General features: G+C 45.3%; 1 protein-coding gene across 1 annotated transcript in view; it reads left to right on the top strand.

The window, feature by feature from the left end:
• The window catches only part of SCPEP1 (serine carboxypeptidase 1), a 28,272-nt gene extending 3,513 nt beyond the window's left edge, over window positions 1-24,759 (top strand). Inside the window, exons 3-13 of the mRNA XM_033091522.1 lie at window positions 1,969-2,058; window positions 6,458-6,613; window positions 6,955-7,029; window positions 11,245-11,317; window positions 14,754-14,791; window positions 15,306-15,434; window positions 16,034-16,127; window positions 17,078-17,191; window positions 19,218-19,355; window positions 20,380-20,543; window positions 23,994-24,759. Of these exons, the coding sequence (XP_032947413.1) occupies window positions 1,969-2,058; window positions 6,458-6,613; window positions 6,955-7,029; window positions 11,245-11,317; window positions 14,754-14,791; window positions 15,306-15,434; window positions 16,034-16,127; window positions 17,078-17,191; window positions 19,218-19,355; window positions 20,380-20,543; window positions 23,994-24,056 (1,134 nt within the window). The 3' untranslated portion in view covers window positions 24,057-24,759. The remainder of the gene's footprint in view (window positions 1-1,968; window positions 2,059-6,457; window positions 6,614-6,954; window positions 7,030-11,244; window positions 11,318-14,753; window positions 14,792-15,305; window positions 15,435-16,033; window positions 16,128-17,077; window positions 17,192-19,217; window positions 19,356-20,379; window positions 20,544-23,993) is intronic.
• Window positions 24,760-25,467: the final 708 nt, after the last annotated feature.

Below are 25,467 nucleotides of genomic sequence, written 5' to 3'. Positions count from 1 at the left end.
AGCAGCTTCTTTGATAAGTTGGAGGTGAAACTCAGCCGGGGGTGCAGATAGGAAAATGCTGCAGAAGAAGAACCCATAAATACTGCCCAGGGAACTTCTGTCCCCCCCGGGCCTGTCAGGGAGAGCCCTGCAGAAGATAAGCCCAGACCGGCCAGTTGGGGACCTGGGTCCTCGAGGCCTTCCTGCCACCTAGAGCCATGGCAGATACTTTTCTTTGCTGGACTTTGGCTTTCTAGGCTAGGGGATTTTGTCATAATGTTCCGTTAAGTAGCAGCACTCTGCCACCCCCAAGTGAAAGCTTACAGACAGAGCCAAGGCTGAAGAGAGCAGAAGTGCTGAGAGGGGAGTGCAGAGTCCCACCCATTCAGCCTCCTCTCCTTGGTCACAGGCTGCCCTCAGGCGCTTTCTGAGCTTTCGGGAATACAATCTGAAAACCACTGGATTTTAGAAGTTGCAAACCTTCCTTTGGGTTGATTGCAGAGCTGGATGGTGGTTTTATTTGAGTAAGTTGCCAACATTTGAAAATCAAGACATTGCTTTCCTCTTTGTCAAAAATCAGGAGATGTAGCAACTTAGTGCCTGAATTCACTACCCCAAAGCTGAGAGGTGGCGGTCCCCTTTCAGACTGGGCAGGAGCTCCTGGGGGAGGGGCGTCCTCGGCCAGCACCTAAGCTCTCTGGATGGTTCACAGTCTAGTTTGTGACCTTCGGTTAGGTTAACCCTTTGATCTGAAATGCTGTTTGAAGGTTTTCAGCTGGCTAACTAACCTGCTGTTCATTTCTTCAGAGGCCCAAGGTAGAAGAAAAAGGATTATGATTAAGGAAGAAATAATTACGAATTTAGATGAAAAGGAGATCTATTTGAGCAGCCTACTGAGGAAATGTGTACTGACTTCTCTGGGTGGTGAGAATCCAGGTCACGTTGTCTGAGTGGAATAGTGAGCTATTTTAGGCACACTTTCAAGCCATTTCAGCATGTCATTTGGCTCACTGACACATTTACCGTATTTCAGCGTCACCGGCTTGCCCCCAGCCATGACAGCACCCCATCCCAAAGTTCAAGACAAAAAAAGATTTTGTAGGAGGATGCTCTCAAATAGAACAGAAGTATCCTCCAGCCAGCTGCTCGTTGCCCTAGGCTGGGGTGGGGTGGCCATCTGCTGCTGCCAAAAGGGCTTGTCAAAAAGCAGAGCGGGCGAAATGGGCAGAATGGGCAGTACCCTTTTATTTGAGGCCCTTGGCCTGTCCCCTCACCTCAGCTGATAATTCTCTCCTCATAGCCTGCTGGGCTCCGCTGGCCCACTAGGTTTTGTCCAGAAAAACCTCTGACACCCTTTCCCCCGACCATCTCCTAAAGGGCCTCCTCCCCTCTCTTAACCCTCAAAACCCATAGAATCTGCCTCTCACAGTCTGGGACCCCCGCCGCTGAGCTTCGATTCAGAATCCTGCCTGTCCCTTGTCCCTGGATGTCACATTACCGAGTGCTCCCTGCCCTGGGGCTTCTGCATTTGCTACATAGTATCCAGGGATCCACTTGATCAAACTATCCCTCAGTCTGGGTCAGTCCTTGTCAGTCTTCAAGGACACTGAGGAGAGGGTGATGTGGTGGAGTGTCACAAGTCCCCAGGTCCAGTCCTGGTAGAACCCGATTGCCACGTCCCCTCCCTGGGCCTTATTGCTTATCTTTGAGGGAGGAGTTGGATAAGGTGACTTAAGGTCAGTGAGCCCCATGTCAGGCCAGTGTTCAAGTTAGAGGAATTAGAGGCAGGAAAGTTTCCTTTCCCTTTAGAAAGACTTCAGCAGTTACCAAGGGCCTCAGTTAGTGCAGAAGTCCCTGGTTCACCGGATGAATTGTGACACAGCCATCACGGAATCATAAATCATTTATCGTGAATGTGGCCATCGAGGTAATGATTAGATTTAACTAACATTTTCTTTGCTTCATTTTTGTTTCTTTTCTCTTCCACAGGGTGGTCCAGGTGGTTCCAGCACTGGATTTGGAAACTTTGAGGAAATCGGGCCCCTTGACAGTGATCTCAGACCACGAAGAACTACCTGGGTATGGTGAGAATGGCCCCAACTGAAACTACCAAGTGGCCTCTCCAAGGCTGAGCCCCACCTGGCCTACCCCATTCTGGGCGCGGTCACAAGTTTAGCAGTGCTGCCCCCCCAACCCCGTCCTTTCCCCCACGGTCTCTCTTGCCTTTAGTGACCTTTCTCTCCACTTGTCTGCAGAAACCTACTCTAGCGGGCATCGTGGACCTTGTTGTTGCCCACGTTTTGGCTGTCTCTGCAATCTGATCCAGGGTCCCACCCTCCGGCCACAATTGTCTGTCCTTTCCCCTCTCTCCCTGCTTCTTGAGTTCTTCAAGATTTCCAGCCCTTTGTCCTCCATCTTTGTCAGGTCTCTGGTCTCTGTCTCCACCCCCGTTCGTCAGTCCTGGCTGCACTCCCTCCCCGAGCCCCTCTCTGGTCAGCCTCCTTACCCCTCAACCCCTGGCTCCCTTACCCTTCTCCTTCTGCAACCTCGCCACACCCAACCTTGAGTCAGTGTCACTGTCCCCCTGCCTGGCCCCTACCCCCAGGCAGCCAAGGACTGGAGGGCAAAACCACACTGTCAGGAAGGTGAGGCTGTTGCCCCTGTGTGGGCTTTGCTCCGGGCCCGTGGCCACACTCTGCTCTGTGCTTCTGCTCTGCTCCTGCCGACAGCACCTTCCTCCCTCACTGGGAGTTAACCCGTCTCACTTCCTCACCGAGAGAACAGAAGCCCTCACACGTAACCAGCTATTTCCTGGCCTCACCAATCAATGTATTTATCTTTCTGCTCCTCTTAACATCCTCCTGCCCATCTCAAAACAAGTGAGGCCCCTCCCTGCTGAGGTCACTTCCCTCAAGACGCCACTTCCCAGGTTATTATCTTTCTATATTTTTATATTCTCTCAAGTCTGCCTCTTCCGCGGGGGTGGGGGAAGGCCGTGCAAACATACACAGGTCTTTCCCAACTGAAAAACAAATTATCCCTTGACTATACAAGTCCCTCCAGCTACTACCCTTTCATATAAAAATTGTTTGTGTTTGCTGTTGCCAGTCTTTACCCAGAGCTTATCCTGAGTGCTGCAATATTGATTCTGAGAGCTGGGGGTCGCAGACGGGAGGTAGTGGGTGCATTAACTCTAGAATGCATTGAATGTGTTATTTCCTCTGTGGTCATGACAAAGTTGGGAAGCATGGCCCAAATCCACGGTAGTCTGTCCCCATCACTCACTAGAGCTGTTGTCCCCACGGGTATACAGGCTTCCCAATTCCAAGTCTCCATTAGGTCCTTCTTGGCATCCATCTTTGTTGGACTTCTTTGTAGCACTGTTGGCCATGTCTTACATGTTGCTATTTCCGAGCACTCTGTCCTTGGTAACTCTCTCTTCTATGTGTTCTTCGGGCAGCCCCATCCTGCCAAACTGCTCTCATGACACGTAGAAGGTGATGACTCCCAAGTCAGTATCTCTAGCTGAGAACTTTCTCTATTGCCCCAGAACTATTTTGCCACTTACCTCTTGGATATTTCCACGTGGATGTCCTTCATACATATTTGACCTATCCCAAATTATGGTCATTACTCTGTCTCCTATACCAGACCCTCTGTCCACCCACAAAACCAGCCAACTTCCTACGTCCCTTATGGTAAATAGTACCTCCATCCACTCAGGTGCCTGAGCCAGAAACCAGAGAGCCATCCTCACCTTCCCCTGCCTCCCTTCCCCCTCATCCAATCACTTTGACCTAAAAAGGAATTCTTAAAAACAACTTTATTGAAATATAATTTGTATACTATCCAATAGAGCTATTTAATGTATACAATTCAATGGCTTTTAGTACATTTAGAGTTTTACAACCATTATTACAATCCATTTCAGAACATTTTCATTACCCTCCCACCCCGAAAAAACCTTATATCCCTTAGTTGTCATCCTTCAATCCCTCCTCAGGCAACCACCTTTGCCTATTTTGGACATCTTATAACAATGGAATCATACAAATATGTGGCTTTTGGTGTGCGGTTTCTATCACTTAGCATAATGTTTACAAGGTTCATTCAGGTAGCATTTCATTCTTTTTTTTTTTTTTTTTTAAATTTATTGGGGTGACAATTGTTAGTAAAATTACATAGATTTCAGGTGTGCAATTCTGTATCACATCATCCATAAATCACACTGTGTGTTCACCACCCAGAGTCAGCTCCCCTTCCATCACCATACATTTGATCCCCCTCACCCTCATCCCCCACCCCCCAACCCCTTTACCTTCTGGTAACCACCAAATTATGTTCCCCAGATTAATTTTCGAACCCGTGGCCATCCTATGGTCACCGACTGCCCTCCAATCCCCTCACCCTCCCCCCACCCCCCACCCCTCCCGCCCATCTAGCAACCCTCAGTTTTTCCTCATTGTCTCCAAAACTGTTTCTGATTAGTTCATTCACTTATTCTTTTCTTTAGAATCCGCAAATAAGTGAGATCATATGGTACTTATCTTTCTCTGTCTGACTTATTTCACTTAACATAATGTTCTCTAGATCCATCCATGTTGTTGCAAATGGTAAGATTTCTTTCTTCTTTATGGCTGCGTAATACTCCATTGTATAAATGTACCACAGTTTCTTAATCCAGTCATCTACCGATGGGCATTTTGGTTGTTTCCATGTCTTAGCTATTGTGTATAGTGCTGCAATAAACATAGGAGTGCATAAAGATTTTTGAATTGGAGTTTGGGATTTCTCCGGATAGATACCTAGGAGTGGAATTACTGGATCATAGGGTAGTTTCATTTTCAGAGTTTTGAGATAACCTCCATACTGTTTTCCATAGTGGCTGCACCAATCTGCAATCCCACCAACAGTGCACAAGCGTTCCCTTTTCTCCACATCCGCGCCAGCACTTGTTGTTTGTTGATTTATTGATGATAGCCATTTTGACTGGGGTGAGGTGGTATCTCTCATTCTTTTTGAAGGCTGGATAATCCTCCATTGTATGCATACACCATTTTGTGCATCCATTAGTCTGTTGATGGACACGTGTGTTGTTTCCCCTTTAGGCTATTGAGAATAGTGCAGGGAACATTGGTGTACAAATGTTGGTGCTCCTGTATTCAGTTTTTGGGTGTATATGCCTCAGAGTGGGATTGCTGGCTCATATGGTAGTGCTATGTTTAATAACCAAATTTTGTTAATATTCATCCATCCCTTTTCATGCCCACTGGTGGCTGCTTTCAAAGTACCAGCCCCCTCAAGGCACTTTGGACATGCTGCTTGAGTGAAACGCTCCAATGCAAATCATTCCATTCCTTCGTTTAACATCTTTCAGTTCCCTCAAAAGATCAGATCCAGGTTCCTGGGTGTAAGCTGGCTTCTGCTTACCTCCAGCCACGTTTCCCGTCATCTGTCCCCGCGCACTCTACCTTCAGGCCTTTGCCTTCAGGGCAATTCTCTCGGACTTCATTCCTTTGGCCACCCATTCATACTTAGCTCACCACATTCACATCTACTATTCTTTAAGACTTAATGCCGGGTCATCTGTTCCTTAAGGTCCCCTCGGAGTCCTTTGGTTCTCTTGTCTGTCTCCACACTGCTCTTCCTTAAGTGCATTTTAGTTACTCTTGCCTTAGGGTCTTTGCACAGACTGTTCAGCCTGGAACATTCCTGTACTCACTGCCAACTGAAATATCACTTCCACTTGCAGTAGCAGAGTACTCCCACTGGCTTGTCCCCCAAGTCTCCCAGAACTAAGAGGAAGAGGGTAATATGACCGGGGCAGGGAGCCTGACTGAGGAGTGAGGAGACCTATCTTAGTCCTGATGCTGCCATTATCTGTCTAACTTTGTGACTTTGGACAAATCCTGGACTTTTTCTGAGCTTTCATTTTCTGATCAGTAAAGCACATGGCTGGACTGTGTCATCACTCAGGATCCTTCTATGTAGATGTAAAATTGTATAACTCAAGCTGCTTTGGAGAAGGTATTAGAATAAGTTCTGTGCTTGTAGGGTACGGGGAAGCCAGGCCCTTGTGGAAATTGGATTCATCTTGAAGACAACTGACATGTGGTATTCAGACCTTTGACGTACTGTCACTGCTTCCAGCTATTGACACTGCGTGGTTCTACCTGCTCTCGTGTGTTACATTTAGGACATTTGTATCGGGGGGGAAAAGTGACAGCTTCCGTGCCCTTGATCCCTATATATATGTTAATCTTTCCTTCTTGCCTTTCTGTTTGTTTTTTTTCTTTTACTGAAGTAAGTAGTCTATGTTCCTGTCCTTTGTTTTTTTGAAATCCCTTTTAGCAACAGGATCATAAGCGCACTGATACCCTCACATGTGTAGTTTTGTTGCGCTCATTCAAGATGATCAGAAGATAATGGGTGACTGACGGACTGACTGTGACATTGCATTTCCCTCCGTGGCACGCAGCTCCAGTCTGCCAGTCTCCTGTTTGTCGATAACCCTGTGGGCACTGGGTTCAGTTATGTGGAGAAGGATAACGCTTATGCCAAAGACCTTGCCATGGTGGCCTCAGACATGATGGTTCTCCTGACGACCTTCTTCAGTTGCCACAAAGAATTCCAGGTAAGCAAAGACTCAGGAACAGCTAAGCAAGGGGCTAGCAGCAGTAACACCGTATCCACCAGGATAAATTTTCCCCAAGCGTTCGATGCCCAGCTGATTTCAGAGAAACCTTTTGATGCCTAAGATTTTTATATCACCTCTTATATCAAGGTGGTTTTTAGCTTGAAAGAATGACCCTGGAGTCAGGGTCATTCTAATCTGACATAATAAACAGATAAGGGGAGGGACAAAGAAAAGGAGATTTGTCCGGCCATCCCATGCAGTAGAAATTTGAAATTAATCCGTGTGAATTAAAAGGCATTCAGGATGTTTAGTTTTTTATATATTCCTTTTCTTGCTAGACGATTCCATTCTACATTTTCTCAGAGTCCTACGGAGGAAAAATGGCTGCTGGCATCGCTCTAGAACTTCATAAGGTAACAAGGAAGATGACTGTTGTTTGGGTTTCAGACAGAAACTGATTGTGTTACTTTTTACATTCATCTGTTATTGAATATACTTTGAACAGGACTTTGTACATACAGAGTAAGGGCAAGTTTGTAATAATAAGCATGAAAAGCTTCAAAAGGCCACCACCCTACCAGGTATCAAACATACTATAAAGCTACGATGAGTAAAACAATGTGGTACTGGCATAGCAGGAAACAAATAGGTTAAATGCAACAGGATAAAGAATCTAGAACAGATTTAATATATACTTGTATGCATGCATATATGTATGTATATGTAGCTATGTGTATGTATATAATACATACACATATATATGTATCACACTTTCGTATGGTCATATGTAAATAAGATAGCATTTCAAATCATAGGGGAACAGATAGAATATTCAATTAATGGTATAGAGACAAATGGCTATCACTTTGGAAAATAATAAAATTGAATTCTTGCTTTGCATAAAATATCAATTCTAGAGAGATTAAAAATCTAAACATAAAAATCAAAATTATAAAAGAACCTGAAAATATAGGAGAAAAGTTTTATAATCTTGGGTAGGAAAGCTTTCCTTCGTAAGATGAAACACCCAAAATCTAAAAAGAGTAAGTTTGACATATTTAAACCACATACAAATTTAAAACTTCTTTCATAAACGATTTAAAAAGATATATATGTACACACATATATATGTATCTTTTGAAATTATATGTATACACACAAATATATAACACATAGTATTCACATCAATAAATCCATAAAAATAGGACAATATCCTAGTAGAAAATTGGCAATATATATGTACAAGCAATTTAAAAAGATATATATGTAGATATCAATAGTCTGTGGACATTTTTCATATGTCCACAGACTATTTGTACTTTTTCTACATGTACATATATTCCACAGACTACTTGTACTTTTTCGTACATTGTACGAAAGTACATATGAAAAATGCTCAATTTTTATTAGTAACTCAAATCTGAGATTTGAAAATATTTAAAAGATTGGTAACATGCAGTTTTGGTAAGAAGTAGGAAGGCAAGTGCTCTCATACACTTTTGGTAGAAATGGAAATTGGTAAATCATTTTAAAATGGCAATTTGGCAGTATTTATCAACTTTTAAAATGTATATGACCTTTGACCCAATAATTTCACTTCCAGGAATCTGTCCTATGGGATACTTATACACATGGGAGTATCAGCTGATGTTTAGTACACCATTACTTCATAAATTGTTCATAAATTGAAAACAAGCTCAATGGCTATCTATAGGATTACTTACATAAAATAGGTGTATCTTTCCATGTTGGAACACTTCGCAGCTATCATAAAGAACGGATAGGTCTATACATATACATGTGTATGCATGTGGTTGCGAAAACAAAGAAAGGTGTTAGAAGGATGCTCGTAACATGTTAACTGTGGTTAACTAGTGAGTGTGAGCGTGCGAGTGGGGCACAGGTGAGAGAGTTTTCCACATTTTCTCCTGTCTCTGTGTGTAAATTTTTTACACTGAGCTTGTATGAGTTTCATTTTTTTAATATTTATTTATTCTTTTTTAAAAGATGAACCTTTAATAAGAAGCTGTATATGTGCATAACAGAAAATTAGAAAATACAGCAAGCACAAATTAAAATTTCCCCTTCTCACCAGATAGAGATCACCACTGTTAACACGTTTGTGTATAACCTTTAAATCTTTTTCTGTACCTTTATAATAATTGTTAGCTAATAAGAGACCGTATTATACATGATTCCTACAGACTGTTTTCTTCAATTGCTAGTCCTCATCTTCCCATTTCAGTAAACTTTCAAATATTCAGTCTTTTTTGATGATCCCTGGATGTCCTTTGTAACTGATTTGTTTAATGCCTAATCCAGATCCATGAATACTGTCTGGCTGTGGTATCCCTAAAGTCTGTTTTCATCTAGCACAGTCCCTTTTTTTTTTTTAAGGAGGGCGCAGCTCACAGTGGCCTATGCGGGGATCGAACCAGCAACCTTGGTGCTACCAGCACCGTGCTCTAACCAACTGAGCTAACCGGCCACCCCACAGTCCCTTTTTTATGACCATAATTGTGTAAAGAAACCAGACTACATACCTTGCAGAATGTCCCATTTTCTGGATTTGTCTGGTAACATCGTCAGGGTATTATTTAGTCCATTCCTCTCTTTACTGTGTTTCCTACAAAACTGGAAGTTATATCTAAAGGCCTTATGCATTTAAGGTGAAAGTTTTGGATGGAATATATACATATATTTCATAATCAGGTTTCAAGAAACTATGGCTCATAAGTCGAATTCAGCCCACCACCTGTTTGTACACGACCCATGAGCTAAGAATGGTTTTTACATTTTCAAGTAGTGGTATGGGGCAGGGGATGCAGATTAAAAGAAGAATAATGTTTCATGACACATAAAAACTACAGAAAACTGACATCTTAATGTCTACAAATAAAGTTTTATTAGAACTCTCATTTATTTATATATTGCCTGTGGCTGCTTTAGCAATAATACGAAGTCAGAGTTGAGTAATTACAACATAGACTTATTTGGTCTAAAACTTAAAATATTTATTATCTGGCCCTTTATAGAAAAAATTGTCCATCTCTGATATAGTGGTGTTGTGCAGATGATTTTGCTTCAAATCAGAAGGCACATAATGTCCAGATCTAGCCTGATCCTTCCATTGAACTCTTACACTCTCCCCCTGGACAGAAAGTTATTTGAGTGGTGTTATTTTCAGACTATATGGAGGTCCAGTTCTTAATCCATCTTTCACCTAATGGCTTGAACATCAATTTTTTGTTCTCACATTAAGTCAGTAATTTCATTAAGAGTTTCAAAACAATGTTTTTCTCCTGTCATTTTGTTCACATCTCTTAGCTGGTATAACGTGAAACTTTCCCTCATCATCTGGGACTGTTTAGGTAACTTGAAATAAGTTCCTTCTGGAAAAGCCAGATAAATGCATAATTCTTTCTCTTTAATTACCAATGTTCAGTCAGGATATTCATTGTTTTCTTATTTAAGATCTCTGAATAGCTTCTCTGAATAGCTTGTGCATCCACATAATTCAAAATTCAAAAAATATAAAAGGTATACTCTAACAATTCTCCCTCTTGCCTCTGTCCATCTCTCCTAAGGCAACCTGTGTTATTAGTGTCTTCTGTATCTTTCCACAGGTATTTCATGCCAATAAAAGCTAATTCACAAATATGATCTTTTCCCATTTTTATATAAATGAAAGTACACACTACACACTATTCTATAGGTCTCATTTTAAAATTAACAGTATATCTTGGAGATCTTTTCATATAAATCCGTAAAGAACCTTCTCATTGGTTTTTTTTTGTTGTTTTTACATTTTTTTACTGGGAAATATTGGGGAACAGTGTGTTTTCCCAGGACCCATCAGTCGTTGTCCTTCAATCTAGTTGTGGAGGGTGCAGCTCAGCTCCAAGTCCAGTCGCCATTTTCAATCTTTAGTTGCAGGGGGCGCAGCCCACCATCCCATGTGGGAATTGAACCGGCAACCTTGTTGTTAAGAGCTCGTGCTCTAACCAACTGAGCCATCTGGCCGCCCCTCTCATTGTTTTTTTAAGTTTCATTATGTGCTGGTGTGGAAATAACCATAACTCATTTAGCCCCTCATATAATATTCAGATTGTTTCCAATTTTCTGCTACTATGTTACTGTTAAATGAAAAAAAGAGTAGAGGGGCATGAGCGCCTAGTCCTAAGGCCTTACCCCACCCCTGAGGACCTCCTGCGGAGTCCTCCCAGCCCTTTCGTGACTGCAGCATGGGCAGTGAGGGTTGTATCCAAGGAGCCCACTGAGCACCTTGTGAGAAATCCGACCTCGGGGGGAGGGTTGGCAGTGTTTCTCCTGAAGAAGATAGGGTCTGCATCAGACCCCACGCATGTCCTGCCAATACCCTGGTGAAAAGAGTAGAGAGAAACTTAGTAGTTCCTACTCATTTTGCAAATGGCGGCAGAAAAAGGTACTTTTGCTCTCTCGTGGATATCTGAGGTCTTTGGAGACCTGGGGAATCTTGGAAAGGGTGGGCAGAAGTATTCCTTGGTCAGCAAAGGCTATGTATGAAGGGTAGGCTCCTTTCTGTTGAGGAAGGGATGGAGGCCCCTGGATCCCCTTGACAGGATGTGTCTTGGTTCCTCGTCTTTCAGGCCATTCAGCAAGGGACCATCAAGTGCAACTTTGCCGGGGTTGCTTTGGGTGACTCCTGGATCTCCCCTGTCGGTAAGTACAGAATTTTCAGATATTTTTTTTACTTCCTTTCTCATCCGTCTCTGGGACTCTGGGTTGTGTCATCCACTTCAAAGAACAAAGCAATGGAATTTTTTGGGTCCTTGGAAAAGTTCACACTGAAAGTGTTTGCCCTGGGTCCATCTCAGAATGGGGATGAGAGCCCACTATCACAGCACCTACCACGGACTGCCACGGGCTGAACCGAATTCTTTTATTCGAGTCTCATAAGAAGAGAATCAAATTTTCCAGTCGAAGACATTCTAAAGACGCAGAGAGGTGATGGAATTTGCCCTCTGACGTACAGAGTGAGTGGGTTGGTCAGGATTCAATCCCAGGTCAGTCGTCTTGTGCCCTCCGTCACCCTGCTGCTAGCATGAGCATCTGGGGTAAAATTCCCATTTGCTGCTCATGTTGATGATGAGACAAGGTTACCATCAGGTCCTGCGACTCAGAATTTCATAACTTGAGCATCCTCGTTGGGAGTACAGATAGAAATTGTTTATGTTGCAGACATCTGGGGCGTGGCTTCAGGCATTGGAAATAGTCACGTTGGTGGGGTTGACTTGAAGGCAGTATTCTAAACCTCAGCACTTTGGACAGTTTGAGTCCTCTAAGTCTTTGTTGTGGGGACTGTCCTGCGCGTCACAGAATGTCAGCAGCCTCTCTGCCCTTTAGATGCCAGCATTTACCCCAGTGTGACAACCAACAGTATCTCCAGACATTCCCAAATGCCCTCAAGGGGACACAATCACCCCCAGTTGAGAACTACTGCTCTGACCTAACAAAAGGTGACTTTTCAGGCAAAACCTAACTAGACAGAAATCAGAAGTGAAGGTGTCGATGGAGGATGGAGGGGGATACGCGGGAATGGGCCAGGAGGGAACTTTTTAGGCTCTCTGTCTTCATTGCGGTGGTCAGTACATGCGTGTATATGCATTTATTGAAACTCTCCGAAATGCACCTTTGTGACTCATGATGTGTGATTATGCCTCAGTTTTTACAAATAATAATTTATAAAAGGTAGCATTTTCCCCCTAAAAGATAGGGATTCGGCTTGTGACAGAGCCAGGTCCCTAATGGACTTGGGATATGCTGCTGCTACTTGGAACGGTTATTTCTTGCCCTCCTTCTCGGCATCTCCAACATAGGATGGAAATGGCATAACTGAGAGCTCTGAGCCATTGAGAGAAGGGCCGCTGCTTGTTTGTCCTTCCTGGGTGAACCTCCTAGGACGTCACGAAGCTGCAGGTGCCTTGTTCAGAGAGGCATGAGAGTCCAGCAGGCCTCTTGCCAGATGCCTCACTCAGAATTACAGTACTGGCCCTCCAACTTCCTGCTGGGGTCTCCTCACAGTTTCATAACAACACTTAAGCACTTGGCATGTGTTAATTTACTCCTTACAACAGCTCCATGAGATGGATGCTGTTATTATCCTGATTTTGGAGATGATGAAACAGACCCAGGGAGGTTAAGTAATTTTTTGTTTAGAGTCGCACAGCTAAAGCCAGGCTTCAAATCCAGGTACCAGGTACTGGAATCCATGATCCTACCCATTACACTACACTCTCCAGAAGACCAGTAAGTTTCACCTCATCATGGCTTTGCAAGTGTTATTCATCCTGTCCAAAATCTTTTTCACCTTGCCATGACCCACTTCCCCTCATGAATCTTTTTTTACCCAGGTCTGACTCCCTCCTTCCAGATCCACTTTAAGTATCACCCGTCCATCCCAGAAGGACTCTCTTTTTGAGAAGGAGAAGTACTGTTACTTTTCATGAACAGGTTTTAATGGCTTGCTAGGTAGTAGGCATCGTGTTAGGTGTGAGGAAATACATACAGACATGTCTTATAGGAGATCTGCACATTTCAATGTGGTAGCCATAGCCACATGTGACTATTTAAATTAATTAAAATACAATAAAATTTTCAATCTTTTAATTGTACTATGCAGATTTCAAGTGCCCAGTAGTCACATGTGGCTACTGACTCTTGTTTTGGACTACCCAGATATAGAGCATTTCCATCAGTGCAGAACGTTTTACTGGACATCTCAGGTTTACATCATCGGTCAGCAGACCATGGCCTACAAGTCAAGTGTGTCTTGTTATCTGCTTAGGTAAATAAGTTTTTTATTGGGACAGAGTCACGCCCATTTATTTACATGTTATTTGGAGGCTGCAACAACAAAGTGGAGTAGTAGAGCAGCTGGCCTGAAAAGCCAAGAATATTTACTATTTATCCCTTTACAGAAAAAGTTTGCAGTCCCTGGTCTAAATCAAGCAGGGAATGGGGTGCACTGGAGAATTACAGACAATTCTGTATTTCAAGAAACTAAGGCACTGGCTTAAAGGTTAACTGGACAGGGAAATGGGTAGCTAGGTCTAGGAGGACCTGGTATACCTGCACCTTTCAGGGTGTCCTCCAGAATACCAGTCCCCACAAAGGGCTCCGTGGTCAGATAAGGTTTGGAGGTGCTAAACACCGGCTCCGCCTCCTCAAGATTTCGCAGGCACGTCAGAGGCTCTGAGAAGTCCCGCAGTAAAGAAATGTGTTATATTTTGCTTAACCCCAACGATATTTCATCAAAGAATTATTTTTTCTTTTAATGCCCACATTAAAATCCCGCAAAACTGAGGTTATTTGAAACATACTTTGAGATGCGTGGCCCAAGGGTACCACGGAAGGCTTTTAAGCAAAGGAGCAGGTATATTCAAATGTACTTTGTAACTTGTGATCCTCGACACTCTGTTGGCTGGCACAGGTCGCAATGGCACTGGCCTAACCTGGTGTCATGGTAGTTGTGAACTTGTCTAAACCAAGCCCAGCTATTCTCTTTGAGGGCAGACATATTTATATCTTATAAACCTCCTTACTGGCTTCAGGCCCTTAGGAAATTCTCAATATATTTGTGGAATGGAAATGACTTGATTGGCAGTATAGCCACAGACACGTGAATTATGAAATCATTAGTCTTCTTCCTTAATTAGCTCCTTGGCAGAAGCTAGTGTCCCCAAATTGGAGGAGTAAGCAGGAAGCAGAGCAGAAATGTGAAGGCGGAGAAATATTCTAAGCTGTCAAAAAGCCTCGAAGTCTGCCGATAAGAGACTCCACTGCACAAACACAGCCTGCCTGTGGAGATGCCATCACTGGCTGTGACTCACTCACTGGACCAGTATCAGGCCAAATTAACGTGCCATTAGCCCTGAGTCAACAGATACGCCCACACACCTTTGCCCCACCTCCCAGCCACCAAAGACATTCGCTTGTTATCCACCTGGGCACTGGTGAATGAAGGAGCCTGCTGATCCAAAGCCACCAGGTTTCTTGCTTCTGTCTCTTTCTGCTTTGGGAGGGAGGCTAGTTAGGTTTTTCTTTGGGAGGACAGAGTCATGACAGACTTATTTTGTATATATGTGGTTTCCTTTAGATTCGGTGCTCTCCTGGGGACCTTACCTGTACAGTATGGTAAGTAGGCGGGGCCTCACCTCTGCACTCTCCGTGGTCAGCAGCCCAGCTGACCTCTTCTGGCTCTGACCTCAGGAAGGACAAAGCTAGCCGAGTGTGCCCATGTGGTTGGCCGTGCTCCTCAGGAACGCTTAGTCCACTGCCAAATTGGAGACCATAAGCAACAGTTGGCCTTGGGGCCAATTTAAAGAAACATCAGCCCAGTTATCCCATTTCTCTAGGTCCAAGGAACAATTTTTTAAATCCCCCAACATTCTGTTATAGAAGTTTTCAAATATGTAGCAAAGTTGAAAGATCACCGTGAACACCTGTACACCCACCATCTAGACTCAGTTAACATTTTGCGGTCTTGCTTTCATAATAAATACGTGACATGTACATAAGATGTTTTCGTATGCAAATTCCCCTTTCTACTTTTCATTCTTTCTGTTACCCATCCCTGACTGTAGCCATCAATGCGAGATAATGTGTTTCTAAACCAAAGAGGCCTTTTTGTTCTCGGTTTGCATTCCAGTCTCTTCTGGATGACCAAGGTCTGACCGAGGTGTCTCAGGTTGCAGAGCAAGTCCTGGATGCCGTTAATAAGGGACTCTACACGACGGCCACCCAGCTGTGGGGGAAAGCGGAAATGATCATTGAGCAGGTAACAGGACAGGCTTGGAGGCCAGCCCAGTTGGCTTTCTCTCTTGGATGAAGGGCCCCTGGGTGGTGGTGTCAGGATTGGGGTCTATCCCGAGACTCTCCCAAAACCATGCTAAATGATAAATCTGACGGGTCTAAGCACTGACGGGGTCAGAAGGCTACCCAGCCCTGCAAGACTTGCTGGTCCCGTGACTGACTGTATGGATTCCATAAGCAACAATATGCCTTGCCAAGGTGAGTGTTTGGATTCTTGGCAAGCAGTATTCTGATGCCAGTGAGCCAGGGGAAAGAATGCATGGGCTGAGGATGCCGTGTGTGGGACCCTCTGTAGCTCTGTTCTCCCTGTCAATTAACACACAAACCCGTGGTTTTCTCCTGCGGCATCTGAGCTCCACTCATACGGTCTGCTTGCTAACCCCAGGAGCCTGGGCTGACACAGCTGGTCTCTGAACCTGCAGAGAGGCATTTCTTTCTGGTCCAAGCGGATTTACAAAGATAAAGCTGCCCTTGGATAAGATGCAGGGCCAAGTGCCTTTCCATTTTGCAACTTTGATAATGGACAAATGAAACAAACAGCCAAAATATACTTCTGTATTTCAGAACACAGATGGGGTGAACTTCTACAACATCTTAACTAAAATTTCTCCCAAGTCTGCAATGAAGTCGAGCCTGGAATTCACCCAGAGCCACCTAGGTGAGTGAGCCTTGAAGATGCCAGACTGTATTGTGGCCTCCGTGCAACACGAAACCAATTTTTTTAAAAATCTTACGTTATTTATTTTTTCAAAACTATAGTTGACATACAGTGTCAGCTTCAGGTGTACAACCCAGTGATTCAACATTTGTATACCTTACAAAGTGATCCTTACAATAAGTCTAGGAACCGTCTGTCACTGGACTAAAAAAGCTTTATTGATGTGTAATTTATGTACCATAAAGTTCATCCATTTTAAGTGTATAATTCAATGGTAGGTAGTACATTCACAGAGTTATGCAATCCTCACCACAACCCAGTTCTAGAACATTTCCACCCCCCCAGAAAGATGCCCGCATGTCTGTTTGCTGTTGATTCCCATCCCCACTCCCAGCCCCAGGCAGCCACTAATCTGCTTTCTGCGTCTCCAGACTTGCCTTTTTCAGAGCCTTTCATAGAAATGGCATCGTGCAATAGGTAGCCTTTTGAACATCTGGCTTCTTTTACTTAGGCTCGTGTGTTTGAAGTTCAGGAACCAGCTTCTGCAAGCTGGAGTACAAAGCCAGCCCTCCTGCAGGCTGGACTGGGTTATCTTTCAGCTGACCCAGCTTCACTGCAGGGGCAAAATGCTGACATGCTCCCTCCAGAAGAGGCATAGAAAGGGTGCAGGAGTCCTCTAGATCCCACATCTCAGCTGATTTCCTTTGGCCGTGCTCAATAATCTCAGTGGCCCCACAGTACCTAAATTGCAGCAATCAAAGCTAATAAATCCTTTCCACCTTCAACCTGTTTCTGACTTGCTTCCTCCCTCTGGGATCAATCCAGGTGACATTTTCCATTTTCCCGCTGAAAGCCCCCTTCTTAGGCACAGCTTCGCCAGCAGTGTGGAAAAGATGTCCTCTTGGTCTTATTTCCACTCCTTGGACTCACCCTGTACCAGTTTCTTTTAGTTCATCTTTCCCAACGCCACTTGAGACACCTACATCAGGACTCCTTAAATCAGCTCATGAATGGTCCCATCAGAAAGAAGCTCGGAATTATTCCTGAGGATTGCTCCTGGGGAGGTAATTTACGGGACCTAATTCAGTGCCATGTGTAGAGTTGGGGGGGGGGGGTGGCGAAGAAAGGTGCAAATTCAAAGGCTTTAATTTGTAGAATGGGTTTTGGCGGTGGTGATAGTACATTGCTGGTACAACAGTGTTACCCACATTTTATAGATGAGCAAACAAATCCAGTTATTGAATAACATGCCAAATTTGGTTCAGAATAAGGGGTTGATTGGGAGAGAACTGAAACGGTTGGTTACGAGTGGGTAACTGTGGAAGCCAGTTGTGGGTACGTGAGGGGCGTCATAATCTTCTCTTTACTTTTGTATGCGGTTGAAGTTTTCCATAATAACAAATTGAGATTTCAAAAAGCCATGCCCAAGGCCAATTGGTTGCAGGTGTGACTTCTAGACAAAGGTCCTCGGGGACAGGTTTGACCAGTTCTCTCTGGCCAGCCTCCCCAGGCCTTCTGATTCTGGATGTGGCGCAGGTGTCTACTATATTCTGGCCTGAGGGCCATAGTGAGGACGTACTGGATTCCTCAAAGACCAAGGTCAGGTACAAATCTTACGTAAGTCCCTGTTTAGTCCTATGGAGAGGCCTTGAGCAAGTGGAATGCCCACTCTCCTGGAGGGGGAACACTCCAAGCTGAGGAGGGTTTCGTTTGTGTCCAAAATACCCGAAAGTTGTGATCTGGAGGCTTTTGTAGGGTGGCCCCTTGACGGATGCTGAGAAGCTAAGACTCGGTGGCTTTGGCTTCCTCAGGGAACACGGGCTGTGCTCCCAACCTGTATTCCCCAGAGGACCCATCCTAGACCTCGTGTGTTCATTTCCCCGTCATCCCTTAGAGTTTTCTAGAAATGAAAGGAAAAAGTTAATTAGATCAAATAAAAAGAATGTGGTGTCAGAGCTATAAGGGATGGGACCAACTGTGGGGATCTGTCGTGACACTGAGAACAGGGGGTGATCATCGCGGGAGGAAAGTCCAGCTCAAACTCCTGAGAGCACATGTTTTCAGCCCAACTCCCTCATGTTGTCTTTATGATAGTGTTTTCCCACGCCAGCTTCTCTGGTGATAGCGACCCTTCCTCCCTGCCCAGTGTGGCTGGATGGGCCGGGTGACGACATGTTTGCAGATGGTGACTAACAGAGAAAATTGTCTTTGGCTCCACGTGTGTCTGTATGATCTGGGTGTCCTTGGCCGGTACCCCCAGTGTCATGAGTTCCAATTTGTGGTTAAGCCTACATACTTCGGAGTCAGCCAGGCATGCGTTCAAACCCTAGGCGTGTTTCTCATCTTCTCTGAGCCTCATTTTCTTTAACCCGTTGCGCAAGTTAAGACTCCTTACCTCCCCCAGGGTACTGCTGAGGACAAAATAGGTTGTTGCTTATAAAGTGCTTACTTAGCACGGCGACTAGCAAATAAAAATAAATGGTAGCCACGATTGACCTTGTCACGGCTCAGTATTGATGGTGGTCAGGAATCCCGCGGGAAGGCGTAGTAACCGGCTCATCTCTTGCCGGGGGCTAGTCCTCCCCACAGGGCTTCACTGAGGGCTGGCTCTGACTGAGTCTGCGGCTGACGTGGTGCATCGCTAGGGTAGCCCCACTTGTTCAGCACTTCAAACTTGACCCTGGTATAACTCAGGAAAGGAGGAAGACTAACACTGGCCAGGAAGTACAGGTTGTTCCCTGAGAGGACCAGCCTAATGAGTATTTTCCAAGCCTCCCCGTTTCCTCGGGCCCTGGCTTTCTCCAGGTTTTAGTTCCTCATCACAGACAGATGCCATTGCTGTCATCGATAGCCCTTGAGTGAATCGGGCACGTGTGCTGTTTATGCTTCCTTTCTGCATGACCAGCGCTGGCACAGACAGACACCCAGGCGGCTGGTGCTTGTTGGCGAAGCATCTGTGCGTTCGGTCTTCGTTAGGTGATACACAGGGGTTTTGTCAGGGTCGCAGAGCCCAGGATGCTTTGGGCTGAAAGGGGCCTCTTGTTCTGGCAGATGCCAAGCTGCTGCTGCTTTCTCCTTCCTCCTGTGTAGGCCAGGCTAACAACGTCTTCCTGAACATGGAGGAGGACTTCATGAAGCCGGTCGTCAGCATTGTGGACGAGTTGCTGGACGCCGGGGTCAACGTGACCGTGTACAATGGACAGCTTGATCTCATTGTGGACACCATGGGTAGGAAGCCACTCCGAGGGGCGCATGGAGGCCGTGTTGTGAGTTGAGCCAGAAGGGAACTGGCCTCGGACACGTCAGTCTTGGGTCTGTGACATTGAAATGCCGCGAGGAAAGCCGTATCCGGTTAACATCCATCCACCCCTGACCTTGACTTTTTGAAGAGGGTGGAGCTGCCTGAAGCTGTGACCACACCCCCCACCCCCACCCCCAGAGAAGCCTGGGCCCATCCAGCTTTTGAGGCCCTTACGTGTATAATTAAAGAAAAGAACAGTACCCACCCCCACTGCAAAATATAAAAGGAGACATTTTCTTGACCATTGGGCAAATGGATTATTTGATTGAGGGAAAACCTTGTTTTTGAGCAGTGTCGCAGTAGATGGTAAGCACTGCAAAGTGAATTAAGACTAAACCCTAATGGCTCTGCAAACCTGAAGACCCAGGGGAAATGGTCTTTTTGGAGTTCCTGTCATACTGCCTGTCACCATGTGCCCACTTCTGGTTTCAGTAGAGCCAGGTAGAGGCGCAGAGGCAGGTTCTTGGAACACACAGGCAATGAAGGCACATGGTCTGCTGGGTGTGATGTGTTTCTCAAAGTCAACAGGATTGAATATTTTTTTGTGACACGTCAGCCAATGGTACTAAAGACAACATGAAAAGTTTGTGTTTCTTCCAGAAACTGCTGCTGGGTGATTCCCGTTTCCTAACCCTGAGACTTCTCAGTCCTCCTGACAAGAGCTCCCCGATTTCTTTCCTACAGAGCATATGGCCATGGGAGAGTCAGAGGCAGAGTAGTCAGGCTTCACAGCTGTTAGGTTTCTCCTGGGTATCACTGGGGGCTTGCTAGAAACGCAGAATCTCAGCCCCCACCCCACTCCCACAGACCGACTGAATCAGAATTTGCATTTTTATAAGGGAGAGTTTTATGCACGTTACACTTTGAGAAACACCAAGTTATAGGACCTAGATTTTTGTTTCTACTCTACTTAGGAGTTAATGCTAGGCCCTTCTTTGTCCCTCTTACCAGGTCAGGAGGCCTGGGTGCGGAAACTGAAGTGGACAGAACTGCCCAAATTCAATCAGCTGAAGTGGAAGCCCCTGTACGGTGACCCTGAATCTTCTGAAACGTCTGCTTTTGTCAAGTCCCATAAGAACCTAGCTTTCTACTGGATTCTCAGAGCCGGACACATGGTGAGAGTCAACTTTGGTCCCAGACTTTCAGTTCTGAGCGGGAAGCCACAGGGAGTTGATGTGTGGGTGCACTGCCTGGTTTGGTCTTTGCTTTGGGCCTTGGAGTGTTTCGAGGTCTCTAACAAAATTCTGCCATTACTTGCAAAGCGAGCTCACTATTTTCCCTCAGGTTGTATGTTGGTTGAGTGGCTTTCTGTGGGTCGATGGAGATGGTGGAGGGCTGAATCTATTACGTACACCCATGCCCCTGCCAAGTTGCCAAAGGGAGGAATACCAGGAGGCAGAAGGGCCCAGGTGCTTCCCTCATGGTTACACTTTGGTCTGGCCACTTAAACACACGGTCTCTCTTCTTCACGGGATTATGGTTTCTTGTCAGGTATTAGTTCGGAGGGACACTAAGGCGTCCTCTGGCCTGCCCGCCCCCCGTGGCTCCCATGTGCCCAGGACAAAATCTCCATAGAGAAGGGACTGAGGGACAACCATCTGGCAGGACAGTGGGCCTAAGGCGACTGGTCTTAAAGCTCTGTTGACACAGGAAGCACGAAGTGTGTTTACTTGGATGACTGAGGAGGTGTTGAAAGATTTGGGGGAGGGGCCAAGTCTCCCACCCACAAGCCATTCCTTAGGGTCATTAGTGGTTCTCCGCGGGGGTCAATTTTGTCCTCAGGAGACTCTGGCAATCTCTGGAGACATTTTTGGTTGGCATAGCTTGGGGAAGGGTACTACTGGTATCTAGTGGGTAGAGGCCAGGGATCCTGATAAATATTCCACCATACACAGGACAGCACCCCCAACAAGGAACTGTCCAGCCCCAAATGTCAGTAGTATCAAGGTTGAGATACCCTGATAACAAGGAAGGGGAGTTGAGCTATCTGGTAGACCCGGTTTCATAATATTTATTAGTTGTCTAACCACAGGCAATGCAGTCTTAACCTCTCTGACCTTTAGTTTCCCCTTACGAACATCCCTGAGGTGAAGATACTGAACACTTTAAGAGAAACCAGAGTTTTCCTTTGGCATCCTTTATTTGTTGAACAAACATTTGAGTGTCTTGGGACTGCTAGTCACCGTGCCAGGTACTAGGAGGACACAGATGGATGGTGCACCTTCTCTGTCCTCAAGCTCACAGGCCAGAGGGGCAGACAGGCAAAGAGACTCTAATGACATGGGGTGAGAAATGCTAAGATGGGGATTGACCCAGGGAAGGGGGCCCAACTCAGGCTTGGGGGTCTGGAAGACTAGGCACTGGAAGATGGGCTGGAGTTACCTAGGTGAAGACGAGAAGGTATGCAAACAAGGACAGTGTGCAGGTGCAGAGGAGCCTTCAGACAACTGAGGCCTCGGGGGGCCCTGGGGAGATGAGACTGGGAAGGGAGACTTGGCACATCCCCTTAAGGACCTCCGATGGGGTTACCGTTGAAGGGTTTTAAGCAACGGAGTACAATTTCTAGATTGTCTAAGAAATAACATTCTAGCAGGGACAAGACTGGGGCAGAGCCAATTTAAGAGGCTTTTTATGATAATCCAGAAAGGGGAGAGGTAGAGGGATTTGATAAGTTTTAGAAGGGAGAATGGGCAGGACCTAGTGACTGTTTGCCTGGAGAAGAGCAAGTGGGTTGTCCATAGGCAACTGGACACCTGAACTCTGTATATGTGAGTCCGGAGTCAAATGTTTGTCCTTGGAGACAGAGATTTGGGAGTCAAATATGGAAAAGGCCGGGGGGACAGGGCACCGGGTACACTAGTACTTAAGAGATAGGAGGCAAAAGAAGGACCCCCCCAGATGAGACCTGAGAAAGAAGCCGCCAGAAAAGCAGGAAGGAACCCAGGGACATATGGCATTCTCAAGCAGAGAGGGGTCAGTGACGTTAAATGCTGCTGACAACCCAGATAAAGGACTGAAATGTAAGTGATGATTTGGGTACACTTGATACCGTCGGTGACTGTGGCAAGCATTTTCAGTGAATGGCAGGCTCCAAAGCCAGCATGGAAAGGTGGGGGCAAATGAATGAGCAATGAGGGAGAGAAGACAACAACTTCCTTTAAGAAACTGGAAGGAAGAAGTAGCCCACTTCCTTTTAAGAAACAAAAACTAATGGACACAAACAACAGTTTAGTGGTTACCAAAGGGTAAGAAGGGAGGGTCGATGGTAGAAGATAAAAGGGAGTCAAATATATGCCGATGGAAGGAGAACTGACTCTGGGTGGTGAGCACACAATGTGATACATCGATGATGTATTATAGAATTGTGCACTTGAAACCCGTGTAATTTTACTAACCATTGTCACCCCAATAAATTTAATTTAAACACACACACACACACAAAACACGTGATCTGAAGGGAGAATGAGCAAGGCAGCAGGACACAGGGTTACAAGGGCATTTTGTTCCATCTGAGTGTCTGAGACCCGTCAATGTTGGGCACACATTGTCTGGTAGAGCACAAGACTGTGTATTACTAGAGAGGGGTCGTTGCGGAGGCAGGTAGGAGGCAAAGGAGGAAGCTGTTCATCCCATGCTTGCTTGCTCGCTGGTGAGCTGGAGTTCAGGCCCATTTCCCCCTGGTTTGTGGCCGAAAGAAAGAGAGAGCAGTTGGGGGCAGCCTTAAAATAGCTCTTGGAGACGGTATTTAAATCATCCCCCAACCACTTCCCCTCCAGTTCATTAAATGTCCTTTTGGTAAACCCCTGCTTCTCAGGACAGTCAGGGACAGGGGTGTGCCACAGAGAACCTGGAGCCATTTACTCTCTACCCCAGTCTGTGCAGAGGAGAAACCCAGGCCTCTGTCCCTGCCTTTTCATGGTGTGTGGGAAGGAGATTTTTTTTTTTTTTTATAGGAATTATTCAAAAACTCTTAAGGGAGAAACAAAACAAAGTAGAATAACAGTACAAAAACAATGCCACCCAAACAAAGGGTCTTGTTGCCTTGTTTGTATTTGTTTACAGCTTTGCTGTTAGCTTCCCTCTCCAGCCATTTTTCTACTCCATTCCCAGTCTGGAATGTTGCCTACACAGAGAATTCCATAAAATGTTTAGAATTGTCCCTCTTCCTTGAATAGGCTGGGTCCTAGTACCATAATGAGTACAGAGAGCCCGTATAAAGAAATCAATGTATCAAATGTATGGTGATGGAAGGAGAACTGACTCTGGGTGGTGAACACACAATGGGATTTATAGATGATGTATTACAGAATTGTACACCTGAAATCTATGTAATTTTACTAACAGTTGTCACCCCAATAAATTAAAAAAAAAAATCAATGTATCATCCCTAAATTTAGGAGAAGGTTCTTTTCCTAACCCCCAACTTCTCCCAGAAGAGCTTTTGTCCTCCCAGGCTCCTGTCACAGAGCGGGCACTCTTCCTGGGAGTGAGGTTTCAGGATATCCCCCCGGAACTCAGCGCCAGGAACAGCCAGGAGCACTAACGCAGCTACTGCTTGGTTCTAGGTTCCTTCTGACCAAGGGGACATGGCTCTGAAGATGATGAAACTGGTGACTGCGCAAGAGTAGGACGGACTGGGCTGGAGGTGAGCTGCGCGGCCTCGGGGCACGGACCTGAAGGGAGCACCTGGAGCTGTAGGAAAAACCATTCTCCCCTGGACTCTCACGTGGGCTGTGATCGGGAAGGTTTCTGCCAGCTTCCACAGAGAACAAACTCTGCCTCTGTGGCAACTTGGAAATCACTTCTGCTTTTGAAAACAAAATGAGATTTTTTTTTTTAATGGATTTGTTTTAGTCAGAATGAAGGTGTTCACTACATTAACTTTTTCTTATTACAAAAGCAAATTATGTGATTTTTGGGGTGGGGAGGGAAACAGAAAAAAATAAACACCCATATATTCCCTCCCTGGGGATATACACGGCTACCCCTCGTGTGTATATCCTTGGCAGTCTTTTTTTGCTATATATACATATATTTTTTTTTACACAAATGGAATCATTACTATGTAATTTTACTGTCTACTTTGTTCACATATCAGTATGTCCACAACACCTTTTCATGTCAATAAATGTTCTTCTGTAACATTTTTAATGGCTGCGGGGATTCCATTTCATGGATGTACTATAATTTATGTACCAAATGCCCAATTGTGTCCTGCATGCAATTTCTAGTTTATCGCCATTATGAACAGTGCTCTGGTGATTCACCCCGAGTGTTATATTTTTATGTACATCCTTACTATTTTCTTAAAATAAATTCCTAAAAGCATAATTGTTTAGTCAAAAGATTACAACATTTCTTTAAAATTGAAATGATGAGTTTGAGACTTTGAAATTTTAATTCGTGGCTCAGAGTCTGCATAAGGAATCTGACAACTTCTATGATGGCTCTGAAAGAAACACTACCGCTTCGAGTGTGGGGCTGAGATTCTGAAAACCAATCAAAGTCTGTTCCTGCAGAATGTGGGGAGTTAATAGCAGGTTATACGTTCATGACCAGCCCCTTCTGGCCTAAGACTAAAATAGGCTTCCTCGGGCAGAGGCACTGCACACTGTCCCTGTGGTTCAGCGTGGGAGACAGCATCCTGTGTGCCCTTGGACAATAACATGAAAGGCCTGGATTGGATTCCCCTGGACTCCCTCAGTGCTGCTTCTGCTTGGGTATCCTTTGCTGGAAATAGTTTAGCTGTGAGTATAACTAGTCACTGAGTCTTGTGAGTCCTTTGGGCATTGGTTTACAACACAAACTGAGTTCCCAACCTCACAGGGTCTCTTTTGTTAGAAGTCAGGGCATCGGTTGGAACAGAATGCAAGTGTGAAGATTAGGATGGGTCGTATGGGCAGATTCCAAAGAAGTGAGGGATCTCAAACCATTTTTGCCCCTAGAGGCAGCCCTCCCACCCCTGCCTGAGGAGGTGAATCGCTTGCCCTAAGATCCTGGAACCAATTTCCAGACTTGCCCAGGGCCCCTCTTCCTTTT

This window comes from Rhinolophus ferrumequinum, chromosome 21 (assembly GCF_004115265.2).
Source record: "Rhinolophus ferrumequinum isolate MPI-CBG mRhiFer1 chromosome 21, mRhiFer1_v1.p, whole genome shotgun sequence".
Taxonomy (NCBI): domain Eukaryota; kingdom Metazoa; phylum Chordata; class Mammalia; order Chiroptera; family Rhinolophidae; genus Rhinolophus; species Rhinolophus ferrumequinum.
Note: the sequence above shows the minus strand (reverse complement) of the source record. Positions and strands in the feature narration are given on the sequence as shown.